We start from the raw sequence: 26,009 nt of genomic DNA on the forward strand, positions 1-26,009 counted from the left end.
GTACTTTTTCTTATTTTCAGCTAAGGAAAAAAAAATGTCACTTGCACTTTTCTGAGATAGCGCCTAGCTTTAAACATCTTCAATTCTGGTTCATGGATGACATAAGTCATCACTTGCTTGCCACATAGAAACATTTTTATAAAAGAACATAACCTTTTCTGACAATATATTAGATCTCACAGCTTGTTGGTAAGAGTGAAAATAAAATGTTTAGCAAGACTTAGAATAAAAGACTTAGAATATGAAATACTAGTTAATGGCTAGTTTTGGTCAAGAGGTAAAATGATATACAGGGAACAAATATGGACTAGGAAAATAGAATCATTCCGTGTACATTCTGCTCAAATGTGTAAAGCTTTATGAATGCATACATGATGCAAGCCAAAGTGCATAAGAAATATCTATCCTACATACAGGCAACAGGAAGGACTCACTGGAGAAGAGCCTAATGCTGGGAAAGATTGAGGGCAAAAGAAGAAAGGGATGACAGAGAACGAGGTGGCTGGATGAAGTCACTGAAGCAGTAGGCATGAGCTTAAATGGACTCCAGAGAATGGTAGAGGACAGGAAGGCCTGGAGGAATGTTGTCCATGGAGTCGCGATAGGTCGGACATGACTTCGCAACTAACAATAACAATATACAGGCACAAGATGTAAAAGGCGTGGGGGGGGGGGGGGAATGATTCAGAACTGTTTGATTAGCAGGAGTTAATATGCACAAAACAGATGTGATGGGGCCAGTCTTTTTTCCATTTACCCAAAAGTTTTAGCCATCTCTTGATACGAATGATCTGGTATCAAATTAGAGAAAACATTCTGATATGAAAAAAAAAACCCACAGTAAAGATACTGTACACATGTCTGTCCCAATTAAAGAGTCAGATAAAAGAGAAAAAACAGATTTATGCCCCTCCAGGCCGCTTAAAACAATCCCCTCCCCCCCCCCGCCTATCTAGTTTCTGGTGTACTATAAGCAAACACTTTCAATGCGGAAGAGAGCCCACTGAGTTGATTCTGACCTAAGGTGACCAATTGAGAAGACGTCTCCGATCTCCCCAACCCAGCACTGGAAACAGTCCAAGCCTGGCAAAGCTGTCAAGTGAAAACCTCAGCCCACCACATTCTCCCCGTTGACCCGAATAAAGGCTCTTTTCAGAAGCGAGGCCAGGATTCAGCTCTTCAGGTCCTCCAGCCTCCCTCCCACCCCCTCCATCTCCCCTGCCTGCCAGAATAGGATGCCAGTATCGCGCGACCCTGTCACCGCGCCCTCCCGGCGCCGTCAGCCGCTTCCTCCCCTCAGCTCAAGCGATCCTGAGGATCAGCCTCAGAATAACGCAGGGCGCCAGGCCAATCCGAACCCGCTCTCGGGCTGCGGCGACCCAGATCAGGCAAAGGGGAAAGCCGGCCTGGAAGGCGCGGCCTGCTTTCCCTCCTCCAACACAGGCCGCAACGCCGAGACAGGTAGGTGGCGGAGGACCAACCCGCGCCCCCGCCTTCTTCCCACCCTCCCCATGGACACAAGCATCTCCGGCCCGTCCGTCTTCCAGCCTTCGGCGGCCCCCAAACACCGGACGCAGCCACTTACCCGCTTCCCAAGCCAAAGGCCGAGAGGGCACCACCAGCGGCAGTCGCAACATACACACACACGCACGCACATACACACACAGACGGTCTGGGGATTGAAAGCTACCCGAGCCAATCCCGCCCGCGGCCTGGGCAACGCCAACCAATCCTGGCTCTCACCTAGCCGACAGGGGCCAATCGAGGAGGAACATAAGACAGAGATTGGATGGAACAGGCCGGCTCTTTGTGGGCTGGGGTGGTGGGGGGTTTGGTTTGCGGATGTCTGTCCCCACCGCCTTTCCCGGGCCCTCGCCGCATCTGCGACTCCGCCTATTCGGAGCGATGCACAGCCGCGTCCCGTCCTCTCCTCTTGGTAGAGCGCGGAATTGTCCCCTCGCCTTCCCATCTCCTCCCCACCCCCCGGGACGCCTGGAGAGGATGGGCGGCTTGCTGTCATCTCAGCCAGAATCTTAGAACCGAAAGGGGCCATTTTGGCCAGTCCCTGCGAAATGCAGCTTAAATGCAGCTTAAAAGAAAGCCCGCTGTCCTGCAGTGATAAACCCGCCAGCTGCCTAAGAGGTAACTGGCTCCACTGTCAAGATCCGCATTAGGAAGTTTGTCTTGGTATCCAATCGGAGTCCGACTTCTTATAAATATTGATAATAATAATAAAAAAATCAACTATTCCGTGTCCAGCTCTCTGGGAGATAAAGAACTTGTACTCGATCTGTGTGATTCTTCTTCAGGTATTCGGGGAGCGCTGCTTTCTTTCCCCTCCGTGTTCTCAATCAGGCCATCTCGACCAATAGAGTTTTCATTGTCCAGCAGCAAATTCTCCGGGGATTCAGGCAGGATTTTTTCCGATGCCTTCGTGTCAAATCAGCAGAAACAAATCTTTATGCAAAAGGCAATAACATATCACAGGAATCCACTGCTACAAATCAGGCGTAGATTATTCTTGAATATTTTGGCCAGCCTCCACTCCTCATGCCCCAAATGTTTAATGTCTTGATAATTTCCACATCTTGGTGTATAATGAGGAATACATGCAATGTTATGCAACTATCAGCCTACTGAACAGTCCTGTCGATTTAAGTCGCAAATGTGGCAAAAATAAAACAAGTCCAAGCCGCATAACTGAAAAGTTCTAATTCGTTATTTTTTTTTTCCTAACAGCAAGGTAATTTCATCCAAGTTTTTAAAATGTCCAGTACACATGAATATGTTTTCATATAGATAGTTTGTGAGTGATGATGTTTCTTTAAATATGTCAGTGATCAAATAAGTCTTAATTTCAAAATCAGGCAGCTTTACAAGTCAGTGGTGAAGAAACTTAAAAGAATATTTCCTTCCCTTAACACCTAATTTAGCTTACAGTAAGAGTGCATAGTCAGGAAGAATCACTTTATACTGATTAATTTTCTGCCTGTAACTGGGACATCTGAAATAGACACAGTGGCTTTGAAAATATAAAATACATACAAGGTTGAGAGGCATTTTACTTCTGGTGTAAAATAATGGCAATTAGAAAACTGATCAATTCACCGCATCATGGAAAAACAAGTATCACCCAGATGCTACTAAGGGATATTTAAATTGCCTTGTAGTAGGTTAAATTATTTAATCATTGAAATTCTCTGGTCAATATTGTTTTAACATTAGTACTTGCAATCTGAGGTTTGTTTTATTAGAGATTCAAAGATCTCACTGCAGACCTACATGCAAAACAATTTTAGTCTATAACTAAGCTATAAATAAAGCTATAAAATATATGATGGTATTGCAGCAATACCGTAAAATTTTTTTGCTACTGCATTTACTTTGTTTTCATAACATCTACATAAGTAAGAGAATAACAAATATAGTTTTTGTTTAGTTCAGATACAGTATGTAGAATTAGAAGAAGGCATAAAAATAAGATAAGAAACGTCTCGTTCCCATTTTTTTGCAGCTGAATGCTATTTATCAAATTTATAATAAAATTGAAGCCTTTGATTCAGGTTCACTTCTGGTAATTCATGAATGCCAGTGGTGGGTTACCCCCGGTTCGCACCGGTTCTATAGAACCGGTAGTAAAACCGGTGGGAGGCTCCGCCCACTGACCCCAATGTCATCAGAATGCTTCTGCGCATGCGCAGAAGAGCATGCAAGCGAAGCGAGGGTGCATGCGTGGCCCCGTTGCAAACTGGTAGTAAACGTAAGTAGAACCCACCCCTGGTGTATACAATCATAGAGTTTTCTTGGCAATAATGTAGAAATGGTTTGCCAGTCAACCTTACAGTCCTGGTATTCCCAAGAGTTGTTTCATTCAGCTACTAAACTGATTTGATCCCATTTCAGACATTTTTACATGACCATCTAATTGGGCAGAGAAATAGCTTGTGTTTCAGGAAGACATAAATGGATGAATTTGTTAACCCTAACCCACCATGAAAGCAACCTCATCTTTTCCTGTTCCAGTTTTAAGGTGATGTTTCCTGCCTTTAGCCAATAGAAACCTAGCTATTTGGAAAATTTGTATGTAATGCCTTGAGGTAAAATTAGGAATGAGAACCTGCCCTGCTTTTATTGGCTTCCTAAGATTGCTGCGGGCATATATATACCTCTCAATCTCTGGTTAGTATTTCCCAGATTCATATACCTTTGTGCAGGTGTGGGGGAAAAGGAAGAAGTTTTTTTACCTCTTTACTCATCAACATCCCTAATAAAGTTGCCCTATCCACTCTTAGCACTGCTAGATGCATCAAAAACTTGCAACACCAAGTCTTAACGCTGTCAGTTCTCTGATCCCAGTCAACTGGGCAGACTAGAGTTAGAAGTTAATGTTGCCGGATTGTGCAAATGGGTCAGTGGTTGAAAATGCATTGGAGCATACAGCTGATTATATAAGCATCAACATGAATATTAGCATTAAGCTTTTCCCCATATATTATATGAGGAAAGATGCATAGAATAAATCTAATGGCAAAGAAAAACATTTGGATTAAATTTTAAAATACACATTTTAATTTTAAGAGGTCTTTAAAAATGAAGGCAAAGGAAAGGCATACATGAATACATTTATAATCACCTTATTTATCAAAAAAGTGAATTTTCACATATTTAAACACAAGAGCATAGAAAGAAGTGGTTACTTAATTAGGGAATCCCTGCATTTTCTGACAATTTAATTAGTAGTTGCTGATTGTAGAAAATTTGAGAAATGCTGGGCTATGGTAAAACTCATATTACTTACCCTTAGGATGGGTATGTATAACCTGATGCCCAAGGCCACTAGTGCTCTTAAAAACCCTGGGGGTTTTAAACGTTTTTAAATGTTGCCACCAATTTAAATACATGGGGTATAACATTTTAATGACATTTGATTGAATTATTATTTTGGACTATTTGTACTTTGTGGGACATTCACATCATTATCAAGTATTTCAAGAAGAGTCTTCCTCAAGCACATATTTTACATTTCAGTTCCAAAAATGTGCAGCCACAGAAGAAAAAGATTTGAAAGCTGGAAATGAGTAGCTCTATCCTGATCGTAGCAACTCTTGAATTGTAATTAACTTTCAGAGAAAGAAAAGAGAGAGAGAAAAGGAGGGGGGAAAGAGAGGGAGAGAGAGGTGAGTTGGTGAAAGGCAAAATGATAGGCAAAAAAGTCTGAAATCACAAGTCCAAGAAAACAGCAAATATGTGAATATAATTTTAACCATTACACTATGACATCATATCAGTTTTAATTCTGTTTGTGAGATGAACAAATACCTTAATCAAAAATTGACCAAATAAAACAAACGCTAGTACTAATATGTCAAAACAGAAAAAAATTGGATGCGGGTTACAGAAAAATTGAATTATAGGCAATTTTTTTGCTTGGAGATCAATATAAAAAAAAATAAAATGGTATTTGTTAATATGTCTGCTTTATAAATATACCCGAATAGCCAAAGTCTTAGAAATCCAAATCATGTCTAGTCTTCAAAAATATCTGTCTTTTAGAAAAATAAGTATATTCTTTTGAATCACTCCTTTTATATCTCCATGCATCAACAAGCGCCAAATAATCAATTAAATTAAAGTCTTTTGTATTTTTTCCTTCTTTTCTATCTTTATTTTTTTCCTCTTGCACCTTTTGCTTTTTTGTTTTTTTTTCTTTACTTTTTATTAGTTTGTGTTAGTTTTTAATATCCTTGTTTAAAAGTTTTAATAAAATTATGTATATAAAGATGCACAAATATATGCATGAATTTTAAGTATGTTAAAAACAAAAATAATTACCTGTGGTCACAAATGTTTTATTTAAAAGAACTCCGAAACACATAAAAGTTACCTATGCAAAGTAATTTCTAAAATACTAGATAAATGGATATCCTACTAATTATAAAGGTAAAGGTTCCCCTCACACATATGTGCTAGTCGTTCCTGACTCTAGGGGGCAGTGTTAATCTCCGTTTCAAAGCTGAAGAGCTAGCGCTGTCCGAAGACATCTCTGTGGTCATGTGCTGGCATAACTAAACACCAAAGGCACACAGAACGCTGTTACCTTCCCACCAAAGGTCCCTATTTTTCTACTTGCATTTTTTACGTGCTTTCGAACTGCTAGGTTGGCAGAAGCTGGGACAAGTGACAGGAGCTCACCCCGTTACACAGCACTAGGGATTTGAACTGCTGAACTGCCGATTTTTTGATCGACAAGCTCAGCATCTTAGCCACTAAGCCACAGCATCCCTCTTGAGCCACGGTGTCCCTCTATTTATAGCTACCCTCAAAACTATAATAGCTTTAATAACTCAGACAAGTTTAAAAATAAAATACAGGAATTAACAAAACATCCAGTAAACTATAAGGTAATTTATGTATAGAAAACCAACTAAATGTATAAATGAAATGTGTATAGAAGTGTAGGAAGTTAGCACCCACCCCTTTCCTAGAGGAATGAAATATTTTGGGAAATATTAAAAAGGCAGAATATTATGTTTCCTGGATGAGAAATGGAGAAGCATGTTTTAAAGATGAAGCAGCTCCCATCTTCCTGCCCCCACCCTTTGTCAATGGGCCAGAGGCAGAAACTCAATCTTTGTCAATGGACCATCATCTGCAACACAATAGGACCCATCTAGCAACAGAAACTAACACAATAGGATCCATCTAGCAACAGAAACTCACCGCATGGCACCTGGGAAGATTACATCAGCCAGCACGGCTAGCTAAGACCCCCACCCCCTGGGAGTCTGACAACCAATCAGGATACTCTTTCTGGGCCCCAGGAAGTTCAAAGCCAAAGAGGGCATAAAACCCTGGGACACACTGTGTCTCACCCCTTTTCTGTTCAGGAACTCAAACCATATGATCCTATCCACCATTAAACCATCTTTCCAAACAGTCTCCATCTTTCCAGTGTCTTTTTCCCCACTTGGAACTGAACCCAGAAGGATATTTCTTCCTACAGAAGATAATGTAAAACATCAGACAAGCTTAACTTGTCTGATGTTTTATTGTTGGTGCTCTATAAATTTTGCACTGGCTCCAAAAGGAAATATCCATGTCATAGCAACCAAACACTCTGACAGGCCTTCAGGCCTTATTATCTTTCTCAATATTGTTTTTGGAAGTAAGTAAGGTTGGAAAGTACTCAAAGTGCCAAATAATGGTGCTTTTATATCTTGAAAATTATGGGATTACAATTTTGACAGGGCCACACTGCTCTTCCACAGTCCTCATACTATCTTGTATTCTTTTGAAAACCATGTTGTCTTACTCTGGAAACCCTTTGTATTTGGAAAACCTTCCAAATGTCTTGGCCTACAGTTAGATCTCAAGCCAAGGTTGCAATTATAATGTTAATATCTTACAAAGAAGAATTGAGCAATGAATACAAAGAAAAATGTCAAATGGCCCGGAAGGTTTGAAGAGAGGAACACATGATCAGATAGCAAAAGTAAAATGGATAATGGCTAATAAGTTATTAACTATAGCAAGGCCTTTGAATATGTCAATCATGTTAGTATGTGGAATATATTAAAATTAATGGGTGTGCTACAATACCTGATTATTCCTCTGAGGAGCCTTTATAATGGGCAAGGAACTACTATAAGAACTGAAAGGGAGAAAAAGAGTGCTTCAGAATAAAAAAAAGACAATGATGTATATTGTTCCCATATCTTTTTAATTTAAATAGAGAATATATAAGAATGGCAGGATTTGAAAGGATAATAGATGGAAACAAATTTAGGGATTGAAATGCTAACAGTTTGAGATAAGATGTCACTTTTTTGTTGAATATAAAAGATTTAGGAGAGCTCATTATGAAAAAAAATTCTGGGTCACTGTTAAATGGTAAAAATATCAACTAGCATGCTTGGAGATTTACAGTTGTTAGTTGAAAAGTATAAACTATATATAATTTTGTTTTCTTGAATTCAACAAAAATGAATATGAACAGCATGCTGGAGAAATAAAAGGAAATTAATTTTAGAGAGAAACGTTCTGACAAACATACAAAATATTGAAATATACAAAATGTTCAAAATATTGAACATACAAAATATTGACAGGACTGAAGGCCTGTCAGGATGTTTGTATGATATAAAACTCAGAATATTTATTTATTTTATTTTATTTTATTTTATTTTATTTTATTTTATTGATTGATTGATTGATTGATTGATTGATTGAATTTGTATACTGCCCTATTCCCGAAGGACTCAGGGTGGTGAACAGCCATAGAATAAAACATATAAATACAAAATTTAAAATAGATTAAAACGAATTAAATAATTTGGCTGAACAAATTTAAAACCCCAATAATTTAAAACCAGATTTAAAATTTCCATTTAAAAAGGGGAAAGACTTAGGTCAGGCCGGGTTGATGAAATAGGAAAGTCTTGAGCGCGCGACGGAAGGTATGCAGATCTGGGATCCTCCGTATCTTCGGGGGGAGCTCGTTCCAGATAGTAGGTGCCCCCACAGAGAAGGCTCTCCCCCTGGGGGCCGCCAGTCGACATTGTTTGGCCGATGGCACTCAGAGGAGCCCCTCTCTATGGGAGTGTACTGGTCGGTGGGAGGCTATTGGTAGAAGCAGGCGGTCCCGTAAATAACCAGGTCCTAAGCCATGGAGCGCTCTAAAGGTGATAACCAAAACCTTGAAGTGCACTCGGAAGACCACCGGGAGCCAGTGCAGCTCGTGCAGGAGAGGTGTTACATGGGAGTGCCACGTCGCTCCCGTCACCACTCGCGCGGCCGCACTCTGCGCCAGTTGGAGCCTCCGAGTGCTCCTCAAGGGGAGCCCCATGTAGAGAGGGTTACAATAGTCCAGACGGGAGGTGATGAGGTCATGAGTGACCGTGCGTAAGGAGTCCCGATCTAGAAAGGGACGCAACTGGCGAATCAGGCGAACCTGATGAAAAATCCTCCCGGTCACGGCCGTCAAGTGCTCTTCTAAAGACAGCCGTGAGTCCAGGAGGACACCCAAGTTGCGAGTCCTTTCCGTGGGGGCCAATGATTCGCCCCCAATAGTCAGCGATGGCACCAGCTGACTATATTGGGACATCGGAAACCACAGCCACTCGGTCTTGGATAGGTTGAGCCTGAGCCTGTTTCTCCCCATCCAGATCCGTACGGTCTCCAGGCACCGGGACATTACTTCAAGGGCATCGTTGGGGTGGTCTGGGGTGGAGATGTACAGCTGGGTGTCGTCAGCGTACTGATGGTACTCCACCCCAAAATCACCGATGATCTCGCCCAGCGGCTTTACATAAATGTTGAACAAAAGGGGCGAGAGGACCGATCCTTGTGGCATCCCACATATAAGGGGCCTCGGGGTCGACCTCTGCCCCCCCGTCAACACAGACTGCGACCGGTCGGAGAGAAAGGAGGAGAACCACCATAGTACCGTGCCTCCCACCCCCAACTCTTCCAACCGGTGCAGCATGATACCATGGTCGATGGTATCAAAAGCCGCTGAGAGATCTAACAGGACCAGGACAGGATCAAATATTTATTTAATCCAACAGAAACCTTGTTGGAGCTGATGTCTAGCAAAATAAAAAATAATTCATAATGGAGATAGCTGGCAATGCATGTCTAGTGCAACTTTGGAAGTTAAAACAAAAATATTATTATAATCAGTGGTGGGATTCAAGTAATTTAACAACCGGTTCTCTACCCTAATGATTTCTTCTAACAACCAGTTTGCCAAACTGCTCAGAAAGTTAACAACCGGTTCTCCCGAAGTGGTGCGAACTGGCTGAATTCCACCACTGATTATAATGTCTGAAACTATAACAATACTTTTCCCCAACAGCAGAAAAATGCTTGAAATAAGGGCCCAGAATGTACATACTTGCTGGCAAACATCTATTATGACCTCTGGTCCACAAATTCCTTACTGCAACTGCTAAAAATTAAATCTTATTTTGGTTCCTTCTTAGGTTTCCATAGGCAGAGGAGATTTCCTGCTCACAGTGCTTTGCAAACCCAATTCAAAGCCTATGCCATTATCCATATTGCTGTAATTCTAGCCATTTTCCTATGTTGGAAAATTTCCTGTTGGAAGCAGCTTGACAGGCAACGAGCAGGTGAAGTTATCTTCTGAAGGGGGATGAAAAAGCTTAACTGGGGAAGTTTTCTTACTTTTAATAAATAAGTACTTACTAATAAATAAGTATTTACTTTTACTAAATAAATCCAGGGCTGTTGTACAATAACTTACACCAGTGATTTGCACACCTCAGTAAGTATGAGAAGAACAGGAAGCATATTTTCTTTCACAATTGGTTGCCTTAGAGCAACATCCTGCTGTGCAACTTTCCCAAGGCACAGAAGCTATACTTGGGCAAAATAATTGGCAATTTGATCCTTGTCATTTTCAGAAATCTGCTCAGAACTGTTTAATAAGGACTTTGTGAGTTGGAATAGCAAATAGGAATATTGTGCCAGTTTGATAATGTGATCCAACTAAGATTTCTCCCTCGGCTGCTCTCAGGGTTTTTTGTTTTCTCTCTTGAAATACCCTTTACTGAAAATGATATGAGGGAATCTATGTTAAAAAGAACAATGGAATAATGTAGTCCAATAAAATAGTATTCTTCTACCATCACACTTGTGGTTAGTTATTATTTACATAAAAAATAATTTGTTTACATGTAGCCTCCAAGCACATGACACCTTATTGAATGGCATTGACTCATCTGTACCAATTCTAAATAGAATTACTTCTATTACTTGATGCTTCAAGTAAAAAATATATTATTAAAAATTAGTAAAATTAGTAATATATTAGTAAAAAAATATATTAATAATATTATAATTATAGAGGCAAATGAGGGAATTTAATAGATTACATTTTCAAATAAGTAGCTTATATTGATTTTTTTCAAAACATTTCTAGACTGATGCTGCCAAATGAAAATATGCAATAAACCTTTGAGCTAGATGGCCCCAGAAGGAAAGCAGATTTACATCCTTCTGAGAAATGATTTTTGTTAAGTGTGTAAACCTCATGATGTACTGCTAAAAGGGCTTGGGCAAATATATGTCCATTGCTGGAGAAAAGTGATTTAAAGAGTCATTTATTTTCATTTTCTCTTTCAAATGTTTCCCCTTTATTTTCAGATTAATTGCTGCTCCTCCATATGTATTTGTTTACTAAAACCGTAAAGATATAATTGACTCGATCTGCATATTGAGTTAAAGAAAGAATGTGCAAATCCTAGCAGCTTGTAGGTCACATAGACTTAGCATGATATGTAAAGAATACATTCAGAAAGTAGGTGGAACCAAGTCTCATTCCGAAGGAGACTTTTAATTATGAAGGTTTAAAGTACTCATTTTCTCTTTTCACTCAGTCAAAGAATGCCAGACCCTTCCCTTCCCCACATTTACTACGGCTTCAAGTTTGATATATGATGCCTAGGCATGGAACAACAGCTTCATCTAAGCAAACTTACAGTGCTTGAGAACAGAGTGTGACCAAGGGATTCCTTATCAGCTTAAAATCCAAGCCTCTCAAGAGAAGGGGGAGAAAGATATTTGCCTGGACTTGCTGAACTGGTTCTCCTTGCTGTTGGTGGGAACTCTTTGCCTTAGGACAAAGCAGAAAGAGATGTAGCTGGTAGAGGTGAAAGGAAGCAAATAACTTGAGAGCAGAAAGAAGGAAGAAAGGGATTTTATGGTAAGATGTAGATAAAATGTAAGTTGAAAACAGTCACATGGTCTTCAGGAGAAATAGAGAACAAAGTAATGTTCAACTGGCTGGAAAAGCAAGCTGGGGGGAAATTTTTCATCTTGACATTAAAGTGAAAGTTCTAGGTCAGGATCTGTACTGATTTCATTGTTTTCAGGTTTGCTAGTGTTGAAAGAAATATCCTTCTGGGTTCAGTTCCAAGTGGGGCAAAAGACACTGGAAACATGGTGGCTGCTTGGAAAGATGGTTTTAATGGTGGACAGGATCACATGGCTTCCTGAGCTCCTGAGTAGAAAAGGGCAGAGATGCTGAGAGTGCCTTGGTTTTATGCCCTCTCTTGAGCCCCACCTTAGAATTTCCTGTTCCTGTACAAGAAATGTATCCCATTGGCCATCAGACTCCCAGGGTCTTAGCTAACTTTGTAGGCTGTCTGCCTCCCAGGTGCCATGTGTGAGTTTCTGTTGCTAGATGGGTAGAGGGCTAATCCTATCTTTGTTATGTAGAATGGACTGGCTCAGGCCTTAATGGCCCATTAATAAAGGTGGGGGCAGTTTCTGTCTCCCTTTTAGGGGGAAATATTCTGTCCTTTTAATATTTCCTAAAATATTTCATTTTCTAGGAGAGGGGTGGGTTTTAACTTCCAAAACTAGTCTGCTCCGTGAGTTCTGATATTTGGAAAGTGTCTGTTAATTATCTCACTTGCCTTTAGTATCAGAAGTTAGTTGTCTATTGTAAATTCCATACTTATAGATTCCATCAAGCTATTTGAGCTGCAGCTTCCACTCATCTTTTCGTTCTGTGAGAAACTGATGTTTGAGATGCCATTTGTATTTTATCAGTGCTAAATACTTTATTCTGTCCAATTTGTAATTGGGCATTTGGCTACACAAATTAAACAAAACTTTTTTTTAGCTTTTTAAAAATTATATTGTTGTAAATCTTAATACATTACACTGTTTCAATATGACAGTATTTGTAAAGTATTGACTGAAGTGTTAATACTTTAGTGTTAGATAGCTTAGACTGTTGAGAATAAAAAGAAAGAAATATTCACACTATATTAATTACAATTGAGGCTGTCAGTGTTAATGAGTGTAAGATTATTTGGCATTTCCATCCAAAATTGAATGTAACATTTTAAAAAATCTGGTGAAGATTGCATTAAAATATTTGTGGTGCAATAAAGGTTTCAGCATTAAGCTAATTACTTAGTATTAAAATCCCCATTACTTTGTGTATTGTTTTATACATGTTAATAAGAAAAAGAAGATATGTTGTGCAAATTTCACAATAAATATTCAAAAATAAAGAAAAATATGCTAATTTCTAATAAATTTTGCTTATTTCTAATAAAACTTAAATCATAAGAGTGCTTTTGTTCTAATCTCTTCAATAGGAGGCAGAACTGCTGTTCTCTAGCCACATGCTCAAAACTATTAAGTGCCAAGAGGTTATGCTAGAGTGGGTTGTTACCATGTTATTTTCAACCCAAGTGTATGGATGAATAAGCCTTATCTCTTTTACAAGCTTGAAGGATGAGGAAGAGCCTGGTCAAGGTATGTCTTTCCTCCAAGAAGATGGTGGTGACAAGTGGGAAATTACTATATGACTCATAACCCAAAGCTGTGCCATATACCTGAACAGGAAGAAGATGAGGTCAAAGACCATGTCCAAAAGGATTAGGACTTGCCCAGCTGCAATAACCTCATTCCCTATACTTCCTTAATTCTCTTTAAAACACACACACCAGAAGTAAAATATTTTCTCTCTGTTGTTTGAATAGTCTGAATCTGTAGAAGAGAAGATGTAGTTTTATGATCCTATGGTATGCTTAACCATAGAATTCTTTTACATCGAAATTTTAATTTGTTTTAAATTATTGGGATTTTTTAATTGTCTTGGGCGAAATTATTTAATTTAGTTTTAATTATATCTTTTAGCTTTTGTATTTATGTATTTTATTTTGTGCCTGTTCACCGCCCTGAGTCCTTCGGGAGTAGGGTGGTATACAAATCTAATAAAAGAAAGAAAGAAAGAAATCATCGACTAGAGCAAATTTGGCTGGGGTTTCATAAATTGCTAAGCCAGACTTGAACCAGCTACTAACTAATATGCAAATATCTATGGAAGAACATTATGTATCTGGAATACATGAATGTGCTTTGGCACCGGTTATATGAAAATGAGACCTGTGTATTAGAAGAAACATACAAATAAGCCAAATATAGAGGGAATGGGTTACTTCAGAATAAGTGATGTAAAATAAGAGATAGGGTCAAGAATGAACAGGTGCTGAATGAATCTGGATTGAAAACAAAAGTGAGTTAACACATTAAATACATTGAAGCTGCTTAATCACAGAAAATGAATATAGATGAAGTTGTAAAACACTCATGAAGGAAGAATGAGCAGGCTGGGTGCAAGGGGAAGAATGAAAACAAATGAGTTGGCTCAGATGATGAAAGTTTTCATCTCCCATTTTTCTGAAGATTCTAGTACAAAAGACAATATTTTGAAGTGCATAAGGAGGTGAAAGAGTCAAAGATATTTGCAAGAAGAAAAGTTTAGAGAGCTGTAATCACTGGTATTGCTGTACACTCGAAAACACTGTACATTTAATTTACTATTTCTTACTTTTTTTGTGTGCTTTGCATAACTCTATTTACTGCAAAAGGGAACATTATCTTATTTCTTTTTAAGAATTGGAAACAAAAGCATTTTTCTATGGGAAGGATTCTTTGTAATTAATTCCAAACTCTTATTTCAAATTTATTTGGACTCAATCCATTTGTAACTTTCTAAAATCAAAGTTTTAATCACCTTTTACTGTTTATTCCAGAAAAAAAAAACACCTTAATTTCTTAAACTTGTATTTAAAACTCCCTTTGCTAAGGATTGAAGGAAATTTACCCAATGCTGTAAAACTTGTTTGATTCCAAAGTTCCTAACAGCTAAAAATAAGTTAACATGTAATTTCTGAAAGTGATTAGAAAAGGAAATAGGTGCATCCAGTGTCCTTTTAAAGACACCAACCTTGTTTGGGCAGAAATGCTATACATTCCTCTCTCAGAGCTCTAAACCCACCCGAAATCATTGTCTTGCAGACTCCTCAGAAAAGCAATTGCTTGGAGCACTTGTGGCCAATCTCAAGTACTCACTTTGTCCAGAGAGGAATTACAAAGAGCTGATTTACTTGCTGACCCACCACAATGATTTTGTGGAGCTATTGTCAGTTCACCATTTCTTCCCTGGAAGTAGCTGCAAAAGGGAACACAAATGTATGCTTCTGTGTATAAATCCACATGCTGAATACCAAACATTATTAACCTACTGTATATTCTAACTTTTCCTGAGAATTAGTATAAACAAGTATAGTAAAGGTCCTACAAATATTTCTGTGGCATGGAGGATTTAGAAACGAGCAATTTTCTGCAACAGAAGCTTTAATAATTTATATATTTAACAGTACTGAGGTGTTTCCATAGCAGCAACATTTTCATTAATACTGAATGTGAGAATAAGGTGCCATAAAAATTGCCTACTGATAGCCTAATATGAATATTTATGCTATCTTTTTAAATATATAAGCAATAGGAAACTTGAACACATGCAAAAAATAACCACCGTTTTAGATTGGTATCCTATTAAGACAGGCAAGCCAGTATGCTAATCGGTTTAAGTTAACTGCAAGCTCAATTATATAACAACGTTATTACTGGCAAAAATTGTAATATATCTTAGAACCATATATGTTTGAATAACCATACTACAGAGAATGACAGTGATGTAAATTGTTTATAAAGCTAAGATGAATATATCATTTAAAAACACAATTATACACTTCGGGGTTTCAAGCATGTGAGAGAATCTTTGGTTATTGACTCTGCTTATTCCAAAATCCATACTAGAATAAATTTTTTTCAGGCCAATCTGTGATCATAAAATATTATACAAGCTTACAGATGCTCTGGAACTTAGTGTAAGCATACTGGCAACAAAGAAAAAAGAGGGCAAGGAGGACAAAGTTGGAACTGATAGCCAAGCCATAGGGTTATAATTAGACTGTGGAGGAGGCTGCAGATAGATCAATTAGAGTTTTTAGTTGTTATGCTAGAGAAATAAACAGTCTTGTATTTTTTAAAAAAAATATTCAGAACTGAACCATTTCCTTTTTAAAGTTAAATATAGAGTTAGTTTCTTTGAATTGAAACTATACTGATTTTATTTTCACCTGAGATTACTTTGAATAATGATTTACTACAGTGATTCTCAACCTTTTCTTCACCAAGGACTCCCTTTAAATACCTTTTGTGGCCATGGACCCTGGCCATGGACCCCCAAGACTTAACTCTATATTTAAAACAGGGATGAAATCTAGCAGGTTCTGACAGGTTCTGGAGAACCGGTAGTGGAAATTTTGAGCAGTTCAGAGAACCTGTAGCGGAAATTTTGAGTAGTTTGGAGAACTGGCAAATACCACTTCTGACTGGCCCCAGAGTAGGGTGGGAATGGAGCAGTGGTGAAATTTAAAATTTGTTACTACAGGTTCTGTGGGCGTGGCTTGGTGGGGGGGGAAATGTGACTGGATGGGCGTGGCCAATTTTTTTTTTACTTTTAAAAGCATTTTTTCAGCGAATAGGTTGTAAAAAAATGCTTTCAAAAGCCTCTGATGATCCCAACTGAGTTGCCTGATCAGCAGAGGCTTTTTTTCTTTTAAAAGCCTCTGCCGATCAGGCAACTCAGCTGGGATCGTCAGAGGCTTTTAAAAGAAAAAAAGTCTCTGCCGATCAGGCGACTCAGCTGGGATCGTCAGAGGCTTTTAAAAGAAAAAAAGTCTCTGCCGATCAGGCAACTCAGCTGGGATCGTCAGAGGCTTTTAAAAGAAAAAAAGTCTCTGCTGATCAGGCGACTCAGCTGGGATCGTCAGAGGCTTTTAAAAGCCTCTGACGATCCCAGCTGAGCCGCATGATCATCAGAGGATTTTTTTTTACTTTTAAAAGCATTTTTTCTGCTGAAGAGATTGTAGAAAAAATGCTTTTAAAAATTAAAAAAAAAGCCTCTGGTGATCACACGGCTCAACTGGGCATGGGGGGGGAAGGGGCAGGGATTTTTGCTACCGGTTCTCCGAACCACCCGCCTCCATCGCTACTGGATCAGGTGATCCAGTCCGAACCGGGAGCATTTCACCCCTGGAATTGAGATTTTGCAATATCCTTTCCCCAGGAGTGGGAAGGGAATGGGGATTTTGCAGTACCCTTCTCCTGGAGTGTGGTGGGAATGGAGATTTTGCAGTATCCTTCCCCTGCCACACCCACCAAGCCACACCACACCCACCAAGCCACGCCCACAGAAGCAGTAGTAAAAAAATTTGGATTTCGCCACTGATTTAAATCATAGCATTTCCTGAAGCCTTCACAGAACACACACACCCCATAATGACATTGCATTCCCCCCCCCAAGGGTCTGCGGACCGCAGGTTGAGAACCACTGGTTTACTAGGTTAAAAAAAGATAGAACAAGGTAAAGTAGTTTTATGTAGGACCTGGAAGAAATGTCATCATCATCAATTCACTCATGTCCGATCCTCAGTACTCTCCATGCCGTCTATCGTGTACTGCCTCTTTCAGATCTGCCATGGTCATCCTAGTGTCATCCTTTGTAGTGTTTAGCCAAGAGGTAGCAGGGTGGCCCCTTCCCTTTTTTTCTCTCACCATTCCCAGCATGATTAATTTTTTAAATGAGTCAGCTCTCATGACATGCCCAAAATATGATAGCCTTTGCTTAGGAGAAAATGTACCCTCAAAGAAAAAGCATCACAACTTTACACATTTTAAATTCCTTTTTCCCATAATGTATCAGAGCATTTTCTTTCCTGGAGTATAAAATCCAGTGCCAAACTGCTAAATTCAGTCTTTTCTAAAGCAAAAGCAAAAGTATCAGTAATGCCATTGAAAAATCTCCATTAGAACATATTAGAAAATAGATGTACAGAGCTGAAAATAGTTGATTCTCATGTGTTTGCTTATTTGCTTATTTAAGTTAGCTAAAACTGAAATACTTCCTGTCCTTGGGAATCTAATGAAAGACTCATTGTTTTGTTGCTTGTTTTAGGAGTCTGGTCATTTTTAATAGGCTATGCTTGGCTATTTCTAAATAAATAAATTACAAAGACACTGTAAATCAAGTTTATGGGAACTTTTCCATAATAGGAAGCTGGAAGAATATTTGTTTGAGTTTTGTTGGGAGAGCTAATTAAGAGTTTCAAGAAGATCAGTAATAGTATGTAAGGCAGGGCTTCCCACACTGTGAGGTGTACCTCTCTTGGGGACGTGTGAATAACCTTTTAGCTGTACATTGTTACAATAAATCCACCTTTGCCAGAGTCATTGAATTGCTTTCATTGTTCATTTGTGTTCGTTTTGGTGTTTGGACATTTTAGGGGAAGGTGTGTACATTAAGATTACAAGAAAGGGAAGTGTGATGGCAAAAAGTTTAGAAAACCCTGATGTAAGGTACATCAGATAAGCTTATTTCTCCTCCTCTCTATAATTCTTATTCCACTTTCTCTACAATCCTTTCTTTATAATTATGTCTGCTGCAGTAAATCAAAAGAATTGATTAGATTTCCAAGATGATTGAAATGATAACATATTTTGCACAACCAGTTTAAGGTTATAGGTTCAGTAGCTTCACACTGCAGAAGTTGAAAAAGCAAAGAAAGAAAGAAAGGCTTTGATTAATTTGTCATGTATACAGTGAGAGTCCTCAATTAGCTGAATTGCTAAAGTCTGAGAATACAGTCCAGGGTTTTATTACAAAACATTGTGGAGCATAACTAAGAATCATAATCACTGTTGTTTGGCTAACAATCAAATCCACCAAACAGAACAAAAAGCAGCAAGTCTCTGACAACATCACTGCCTAAATATTGGCAAACAAAAGGATCACAGTACATTAAAAGGATGTTAAATATAGTGATCAGTTATTTCATGGTAGTTATTTTGAGACGGCAATTAATTCTTAGGCTAATGATTATGAATCACCTAATTGTAATGGGCCTTGATTCATTCTCTTCTCTACTAAAATAATAAAAGAATGCCATCCATTTCTGCTTTGAAAATTCATCATTTGAAGATAGGCATACAAGGATAGATAAACTTACAGAAGTTTTAAGTGAATTCAGTGAACTGTTCACTAAAATACAGAGCTTTATTAGCAAGCATTGCTGAAAATGCTTGGTGAATTTCCACTGGTGCTTACGAATCTTTATTAAAATCCCTGAAATACTTATACTATCATCTGATGCACCATGCAACCACTGAAATTGAATCAGCATTTAGTATAGTCCAATAGTGCCTACTAATTTCCAGTGGTCAGTATAGATCAATTTTCCCCTTTCATTTCATGCATAATCTATACCAGGGATGTCAAACTCGATTTCATTGAGGGCTGCATCAGAGTTGTGTTTTAACTCCAGGGCGGGATGGGTATGGCCAACACGTCACTCGTGTCGGGGATGCCTGTGGTAGTCCGAGCACTCTGCCAGTGAAAATGGAGCTCAAGAGGGCTGCACACAGCCCTCCCCAGCTCTATTTTCGCTGGCAGAGGCACCATGGGCCAGTCCACTGTTCCCAGGACAGCCCCGCAGGCCAGATCTAAGCATCCCGTGGGCCGGATCAGCCTTGAGTTTGACACCCCTGATCTATACAGACTAGGTACATTCAGGAACACAGTAATTCCTGTCACATCTGAAAGTTCATCTGATATTTTTTCTATCTTGGGCTCAATCTATATTGCTTCTTCTGTGGTTAAAAGGCAAATAAAGGCTGCTTGGGAAGAAGGATGGACAGAAACACAAAGTTGGGAGTGTTGGAATCAACTTGGCGGGCTCATCATGAATGGCCAAATTAGAGAATACACAAATGCAGGTGCTTCTCGGGATGATGGCGCAGCGAACAAAAGCCTGCCATCTCTTTTATTAGTTATCAAAATACAGCGTCATCAGAAGGCGTTATTATGGCTACACATCTCATATTACATACAAGAGATAGAAAAACATCCATAAATTCTCCAAATATAAGTTTCACATTCTTACCAATTACTGAAAATCACATGATTTCTAGGAAAGCGATACTTGAGGTGTGAAAAACAAAACTTAACTTTAGCTATATGGTACCAGTTACTACCAGGCGAGAGGCCCATCTCCTGCTATCTGATTACCTCACTTTTCAGGAATGTTCCGCCAAGAGATGTCTCGTATCTTTTCAAATACAGTCTATGTTCTTAACAAAGAGAGAACAAAATAGGGCCCTTTAGAGAGTATCCAGCTGAACCCGCATTCCCACAGGGAGAATGTCACCACCATTGTCAGAGGGAAGGAGCTCCAACCCCTTTCTCCAAAGCTATCCCACTTGCTTTTGCATTTTAAATCAAATATCAATAGAAGAGAATATTTGTACCTCGGGGTTAAGCTGTGGGGTCCTTGGTCCTCTCTGAGCTTGGTGGTTTTCTTGTGGACGTTTCATTACCAGACTAGGTAACATCATCAGAGCATCGAGGAGCCCATATAAACCAAATATAACATTTAGCACAGTAGTAATTTTCCTATCCCCTTTTTTCTCTAAATATTAAATACCCACTTTATTCTACCCAGCTACCTGGTTAGCCACCATCTCAGACAAAAAGAAACCAGATGAAAAAGAGGCAATGAATAAAGAATTTACAACTAAGTCATTGATATAATTTCTCAGTCTCTCATTATTTCTCAATTTATCTCACCTTCTCACTAACAGATGGGCAAAACTTACCAAAAGGTTTGGGAGAGAGACTAATACATTTGATAAGATTCATTCCTTTCATAAACTCCTAGTGATATTTTAGCATAGTAAGACTGTTTATGAATAAGTTGCAAAACAATGCAGTCAAATTTAAAACATGCTATATGGTGTAAATCGGCAACTGAGGTAATTAGAAATGTGGTGATATTTTCCTGTGAAATGTGTTCCTGTATAAACAAAATTGGGTTCACATATCTATCATCTCGCTCATTAATTAAACATAAGGGACTTCAGGCACTTTTTCCTGCCACTTTTATAAACATCATGGCCAACAATAAACATCATGAGCTCAATAAACATTTCAGTGACTGAATTCACATATTGTTTTCAGCCAAGGATTGCCTAATCATCTTTTACTGAATAAACCACAACGTTATTCATTATACTCAGCCAATCACATTTGACTAGATTTGAATATATGTTACGTAGATTCAAGGATCAAGCCCAATAACTCATAGAAGTCATTCCTTTTCTAATAAATATATTTATTGTTTCTATTAAACATCTTAACAGGTATCATGACAGGAGAGAGAGCAAGGGATGAAGGAGCGGGATGGGGCTTATATACTAAGGAGGCGGAGCAAAGGTAAGGAGGAGTTATGAGGGGGTGGTTATTGGAAAAGGGAATTAATATTTACATCCTTTTGATATATACATCAATCAATCACAGGATTAGTCATTTACATGTGACAATATACTAGATGTAAATCAGCAAGCAACATTGTAATTTTGTAAAATATATAGAAATGAAAGATGGGAAAACAAAAATCTGTATTTATCTCTATTTCTCTAATGCAATTTATCCTTTGATATTACTTCAAATATGATTCAGTAAAGATTGCTTATTGTGCAAATTTGCATTTACTAAAGTATTGAAATTAATAGCATTATTTTTTTTAGTAGCCTTTGGAAGCACTACTCAACGCACTGTTGTTTAGACAATATCACTCAGTGGAAATCTACCTTGTGTTCTTGAAAACAAAGTGCTATTCATTGCATGCAATAACATTTTGCAGTCTGGCTACATTATACATGATTTGAAGTATTGATAAAGAATGCAAATTACTGCTCTTTTAGGAAGAACCAGAGCAAGAAAATTGCAGGTAGTCCTCAACTCAGCAGCTCATTCATACTTACGAAGGCTGCAGTGTCCCGGGAGGGATGGGGGGTGGGGGGTCATGTGATCACCTTTTGTGACCTTCTGACAAAGTTAATGGGGAAGCCAGACTTATTTAACAACTGTGTTACTAACTTAACAACTACAATGATTCACTTAATAACTGTTGTAAAGTGGGGCTAAACTCACATAACAAATGTCTCACTTAGTAACATAAATTTTGGGCTCAATTGTGGGTGTAAGCTGAGGACTACTTGTATAGTGAAAAAGTATTGAAATGGAAGTGATTGCCACATGACTGTCAGTTTGGTCTGTCTAGTAAGAAAGGGAATGATTCTGCATACTAATGCAGAATCAATATTCAGTGCGTAGCCTCCCTTTCATTGGAAATATGGACCAATGTGGAAAAACATGGCATGAACCAAATCCAAAACACACAAAAAGTACAGAGGGTGAAACCATCACACAGAACAGATTCTGTCCGTACCATTAAAAAACTGCAGCGGAGACATTGTGAGCTCATAGAGCAGGGTATAATATGCCATCTGTTGTGTAGGTGGGTAAGTGGGTAGGGAGCTTCTCCAACTAAAAATCCTTTTAACTCTGGGAGTTACCCGTTAACTTGGTGCTTGCAATTTTATGCATAGTTTGCAGTAGCTTCACAGAATTGTTGCTTCTGTTGAAAAAGTAATCAGAAGCTTATAATATTCTTCACATTCATTGTGTGTGAACAAAGAGTTTGTAGAAAGAAGAACAAACATTAATTAGTTTTTGGAAAACAAGCCAGCATGCTATAATGGATGGTGCAAAAGCTCTATATGCTGGCATATTTATACGGCGATTCCATTTTCTTTGCCAAAGAAAAATGACTAATTTGTGTTGTCATTTCTTATTTGTGGTCCTTCTTAGCTTTGTAACACAGTTCAAGAGTCCCTTGAATTCGTGATAAAGCCAAAGGCAGTTATTTCGTTTAATAGTTTTAATGCTCAAGCTAGTTTCAGCAAATCAGGTTTTATTTCTTTATCTGCAAGCTTCAAAAATGGATGGAATTAAAATAAACATGAAGAAAGAATAGCTAACAGTATTTCTTGGCATGACTACTCAGAGGACTTCCTACTGAATTAAGCGGGGCTTTCTCATAAATAAATGCAAATGGAGTATTAGACTTATTATTTAGCCCATTGGAAGATACTTTATTGAAACCTATTCCTCTTTCAGAACCTCAGATCAGTCTAAATAGCTAAATGTGATTTCGGTCAACTGAAACCTAAGCCAGACTTGTATCCAATAAATTATGCATCTAACATCTTGCATTGAATACTCAATACAATAGTCATAATGTGTGGTTATCAAATTATATTCATGGGGAAAAGTACATTCTATCATACAGTATTGAATTTGCAAAGAACTCTTCTGGTCTTGAAACATCTGAAAAGCTGTAATATTTTACCTGTGTTGATTCAGTGCAATATAATTTTGTTACACAAAAGAATGCTGTCATGGCTAAGCATGTAAGAATATATGTTTCATGGGTTTGTTTACTTCCCATTAACAAACCCTATTATCTGTCATGGTTGGTTTCTAGTCTGATATAGGGAACTGATCCAAATAGCAAATTGCAAGTTTTCTCCATTATGAATAAAAAGAACTGCTTCTCCACTGGAAGAAATAAAACAACATTTCCCCTATAGTACATTGGTTCTAAATGAGAAATAGTGAGGTTTCATCATATCATTTTGTGGTACCGAAATGCGGACTGTTCTAATAGCTCTGAGAATAAAATTGAAAGTTGAATTGAACATGATGGAAACAAGAGAAATAATTTACCATAGAACGAACAAAAATAATGGGTACATTCCATACACTGTTTTTAAAGTATGAGAATGTGCTTGGATCCCAAATAACTAAAGATACGGTGTTTTAAGAGAAAACATTATATGCTGTCAAAATTGGAACTGCTAGCAGTATTCACAGCCCAATTTTCAAGATGGGTCCATTAGTTGGGTTTTGGCAAGTACCATTGGAAAAACAAAGAACATGTTTATGTAAGTTTAGTTGGTAAACATTTGGAGCATATTGCTTGGGTTGGCCTGGCCCTGGAAGTGTTTTGTCACACCATGCAAAAGCAGATGGAAAGCACTGTAGGGATTAAATATACACTTATATCAATCTCTACAGAACAACACAATCATTGATTAAAACTAATAGTAGGAAAAGTAAGATCCTTATAATTCAACAAAAACAAATCTTTCAAAGTTCAAGAAATGCAGTGTCTTGGAAAAATATTAATGAAATGTACTAAAAGTAAAACGATAGCAGTTCAGAGGAAATTAGGAACGATAAATTATGTCTCAGAATTGATCTCCAACCTAACTGTCTATGCCACTAATCTGAGGCCATTACTGTGCAGAGTCACAGTCTGGCACTGGACTGTAGAACATGACAAGAAGTTAAATTACATTAAAAATACTCAGTAAAGCAACCAGTGTACAGTGTTTTGTTCCACCTAAAAGAAGTAGACCATCTTCAGATGCATCCCCTAACAGCTTGTATTCTATTTTATTTCAGGAACATGACCTATTTTGGGTGCCAGGTGCATATACAGCATGTGCATTATCCCTCACAGAGTAAATTTGCAGAGTTAGAAAAGGAAATTATAGTATAATTGTTGAAAACAATGTTGAAAGGGGGATACTTCACAGAAGGAAAGCTGGATAATAAGAAGCACTTTAATCCTGAACGTTGCATAAATGCCATGAAGCTAAGCCATTCCAAGAGTCATTCCATGAGGAAAAAAAAAAGACTTGCTGGGGTTACTGCTTTAAATCTGTGAACAATTGTTCTTTGTTGGTATAAATGTGTGTACAATCAGAATTACAGAATGCAAGAGTTGAAAAAGCTGTAGAAAATCATTCTACATGTAAGCATATACAGTATAGAATGTTTGGGAGAAATGCAACTTTTTATGATTTTGTAGATATAAATATTGTAGATCATCATCACTGGATAAATAGAAATGCCAAGGAATAATGCATTCATAGTTTTTAATGTATCTTCCATTGATATTTTACCCTTATCAGTACATATTGCTTGATTGCTATGTAATGAATGTAATCTTTTTCAAAGATGTACATCTCTTGCTACATTTCAAGGTTTGGAATATTAGAATAATAAAAAACAATATGAATGATAAAGAACAAAAGCCGATGGAGGTATCTTTGCTTTTTAAAAAAATTCTGATTACCAAACTTGTTGGTGAATAATGTAGTGGCCTAGTGGTGAAGATGCTTGCTTCCCACTCAGAAGGTTGAGAGTTCAATCCTACATAGCGGCAGATGTTTCTCTCCTAGGGTACTAAGAAAAAGAATCTTCTGCAAACTCCACATAGGCATCAAGAAGGGCATCCAGTCAGTAAACGCTCAGCCCCATCCAGTTGTTTCTAGTTGCCTCTACCCCAAAAATAGGGACTACAGGGTCATTAAAAGGGAGTGTTAAGGATTTTTAAAAATCAAACTTCTTGGCAGAGGAAGTATTATATTAGTGAAATGTGTCCTAAATATATCATAGTATTTTCATCAATATTTTGGAACAGTGAGCTGGCTTTAAACCTAAATAGAATGCTCCCTTTTAAGTATATATTACGTCAGTTGTGAATTCCAGAGTTAACTTTCATCCCTCTCCCTATGCACTTAGCCATTCTGTCCTAAAATATGTGAGAATCAAAATGGGTTGAGGGCTGAAAATATTGAAGAGAGTTGAGGTCATCAAGTAGGTCATTCCTAAAAAGGGCATCACCTGCTGAGATGAAGTAATGCAAGGTTGCAAGATCATACTTATTCCACTGAGTTACCAATGGCAGAATTACAATAGAATGCAGCATGCCAACTTTTATTTCTGAGTTTTGTGCTCTTGTCCTCTTTTGGAAACGGTGTTCTTGGCATCTGGCTGCATCCCATGACGGGAGTCCAGAAGGTCAATGGACATGTGGTGAAAAGACCAAGAATTGAATAAAGTGGAGAAGGCAATAAACTGTCAAGAGCTGAGTTAGTATAAATAGCTTTCTTGGAAAAAAGGGAAAGATACTAAAGCCAGTATTTTATTGCTAACTTTTTGATTTAGGTTCGTATTTTTATATGTAGACAAAACTTTAAAACAGCCTGAAATCCTTTCAGTGGAGAATTAGGACTTAGAAGTCCATTGCCAAGCAAATAGGGGTGCTTGCAGGAAATATCACTCTTCATGTTAAACATGAGTCTCAATTATTGCATACACATAAATTGAGATGGGGCTTCAATCATTACTTGCTCCTGCCATTTTG

At 38.2% G+C, this 26,009-nt stretch overlaps 2 protein-coding genes across 22 annotated transcripts in view; one reads left to right on the top strand and one right to left on the bottom strand.

Annotated features, from left to right (window-relative positions):
• Positions 1 to 1,906, bottom strand: part of PJA2 (praja ring finger ubiquitin ligase 2) — a 50,939-nt gene extending 49,033 nt beyond the window's left edge. For 7 of the 19 annotated variants that reach the window (XM_087885967.1, XM_087885964.1, XM_087885963.1 and 4 more), the window contains exon 1: positions 1,586 to 1,716. Coding sequence is in view for 3 of the 19 variants with exons in the window: in XM_087885959.1 (XP_087742085.1) it covers positions 1,586 to 1,637 (52 nt within the window). In the remaining 16 variants the exon portion in view is untranslated. The other 12 variants (XM_087885962.1, XM_087885960.1, XM_087885956.1 and 9 more) reach the window with 5 other exon arrangements.
• Positions 1,232 to 24,885, top strand: LOC117674625 (uncharacterized). 3 transcript variants are annotated; one of them, XR_004593917.3, is made up of 4 exons: positions 1,232 to 1,461; positions 13,134 to 13,293; positions 21,088 to 21,160; positions 24,260 to 24,885. XR_004593917.3 is itself a non-coding variant. In XM_087885971.1 (3 exons), exons 1-3 carry the CDS (start codon positions 1,236 to 1,238, stop codon positions 24,354 to 24,356), a joined length of 396 nt encoding a protein of 131 aa, XP_087742097.1. In that variant the 5' UTR covers positions 1,232 to 1,235; the 3' UTR covers positions 24,357 to 24,885. The 3 variants fall into 3 exon arrangements, 2 of the variants coding, with proteins under 2 accessions (XP_087742097.1, XP_087742096.1); XM_087885971.1 differs by lacking the exon at positions 13,134 to 13,293; XM_087885970.1 differs by lacking the exons at positions 13,134 to 13,293; positions 21,088 to 21,160; positions 24,260 to 24,885 and adding exons at positions 9,984 to 10,130; positions 11,400 to 13,052.
• Positions 24,886 to 26,009: the final 1,124 nt, after the last annotated feature.

Source organism: Pantherophis guttatus, chromosome 2 (assembly GCF_059756535.1).
Source record: "Pantherophis guttatus breed Tessera chromosome 2, ASM5975653v1, whole genome shotgun sequence".
Lineage (NCBI taxonomy): Eukaryota > Metazoa > Chordata > Lepidosauria > Squamata > Colubridae > Pantherophis > Pantherophis guttatus.

Bases quoted from the DNA above. Each gene is read 5' to 3' on its own strand.
- LOC117674625 (XM_087885970.1), top strand. From the start codon at position 1,236: ATGCCAGTATCGCGCGACCCTGTCACCGCGCCCTCCCGGCGCCGTCAG. The intron at 1,462-9,983 runs GTAGGTGGCGGA...GTTCCTTCTTAG, and splicing joins AGGCCGCAACGCCGAGACAG to GTTTCCATAGGCAGAGGAGA. The intron at 10,131-11,399 runs GTGAAGTTATCT...CTTTTCACTCAG, and splicing joins GCTTGACAGGCAACGAGCAG to TCAAAGAATGCCAGACCCTT.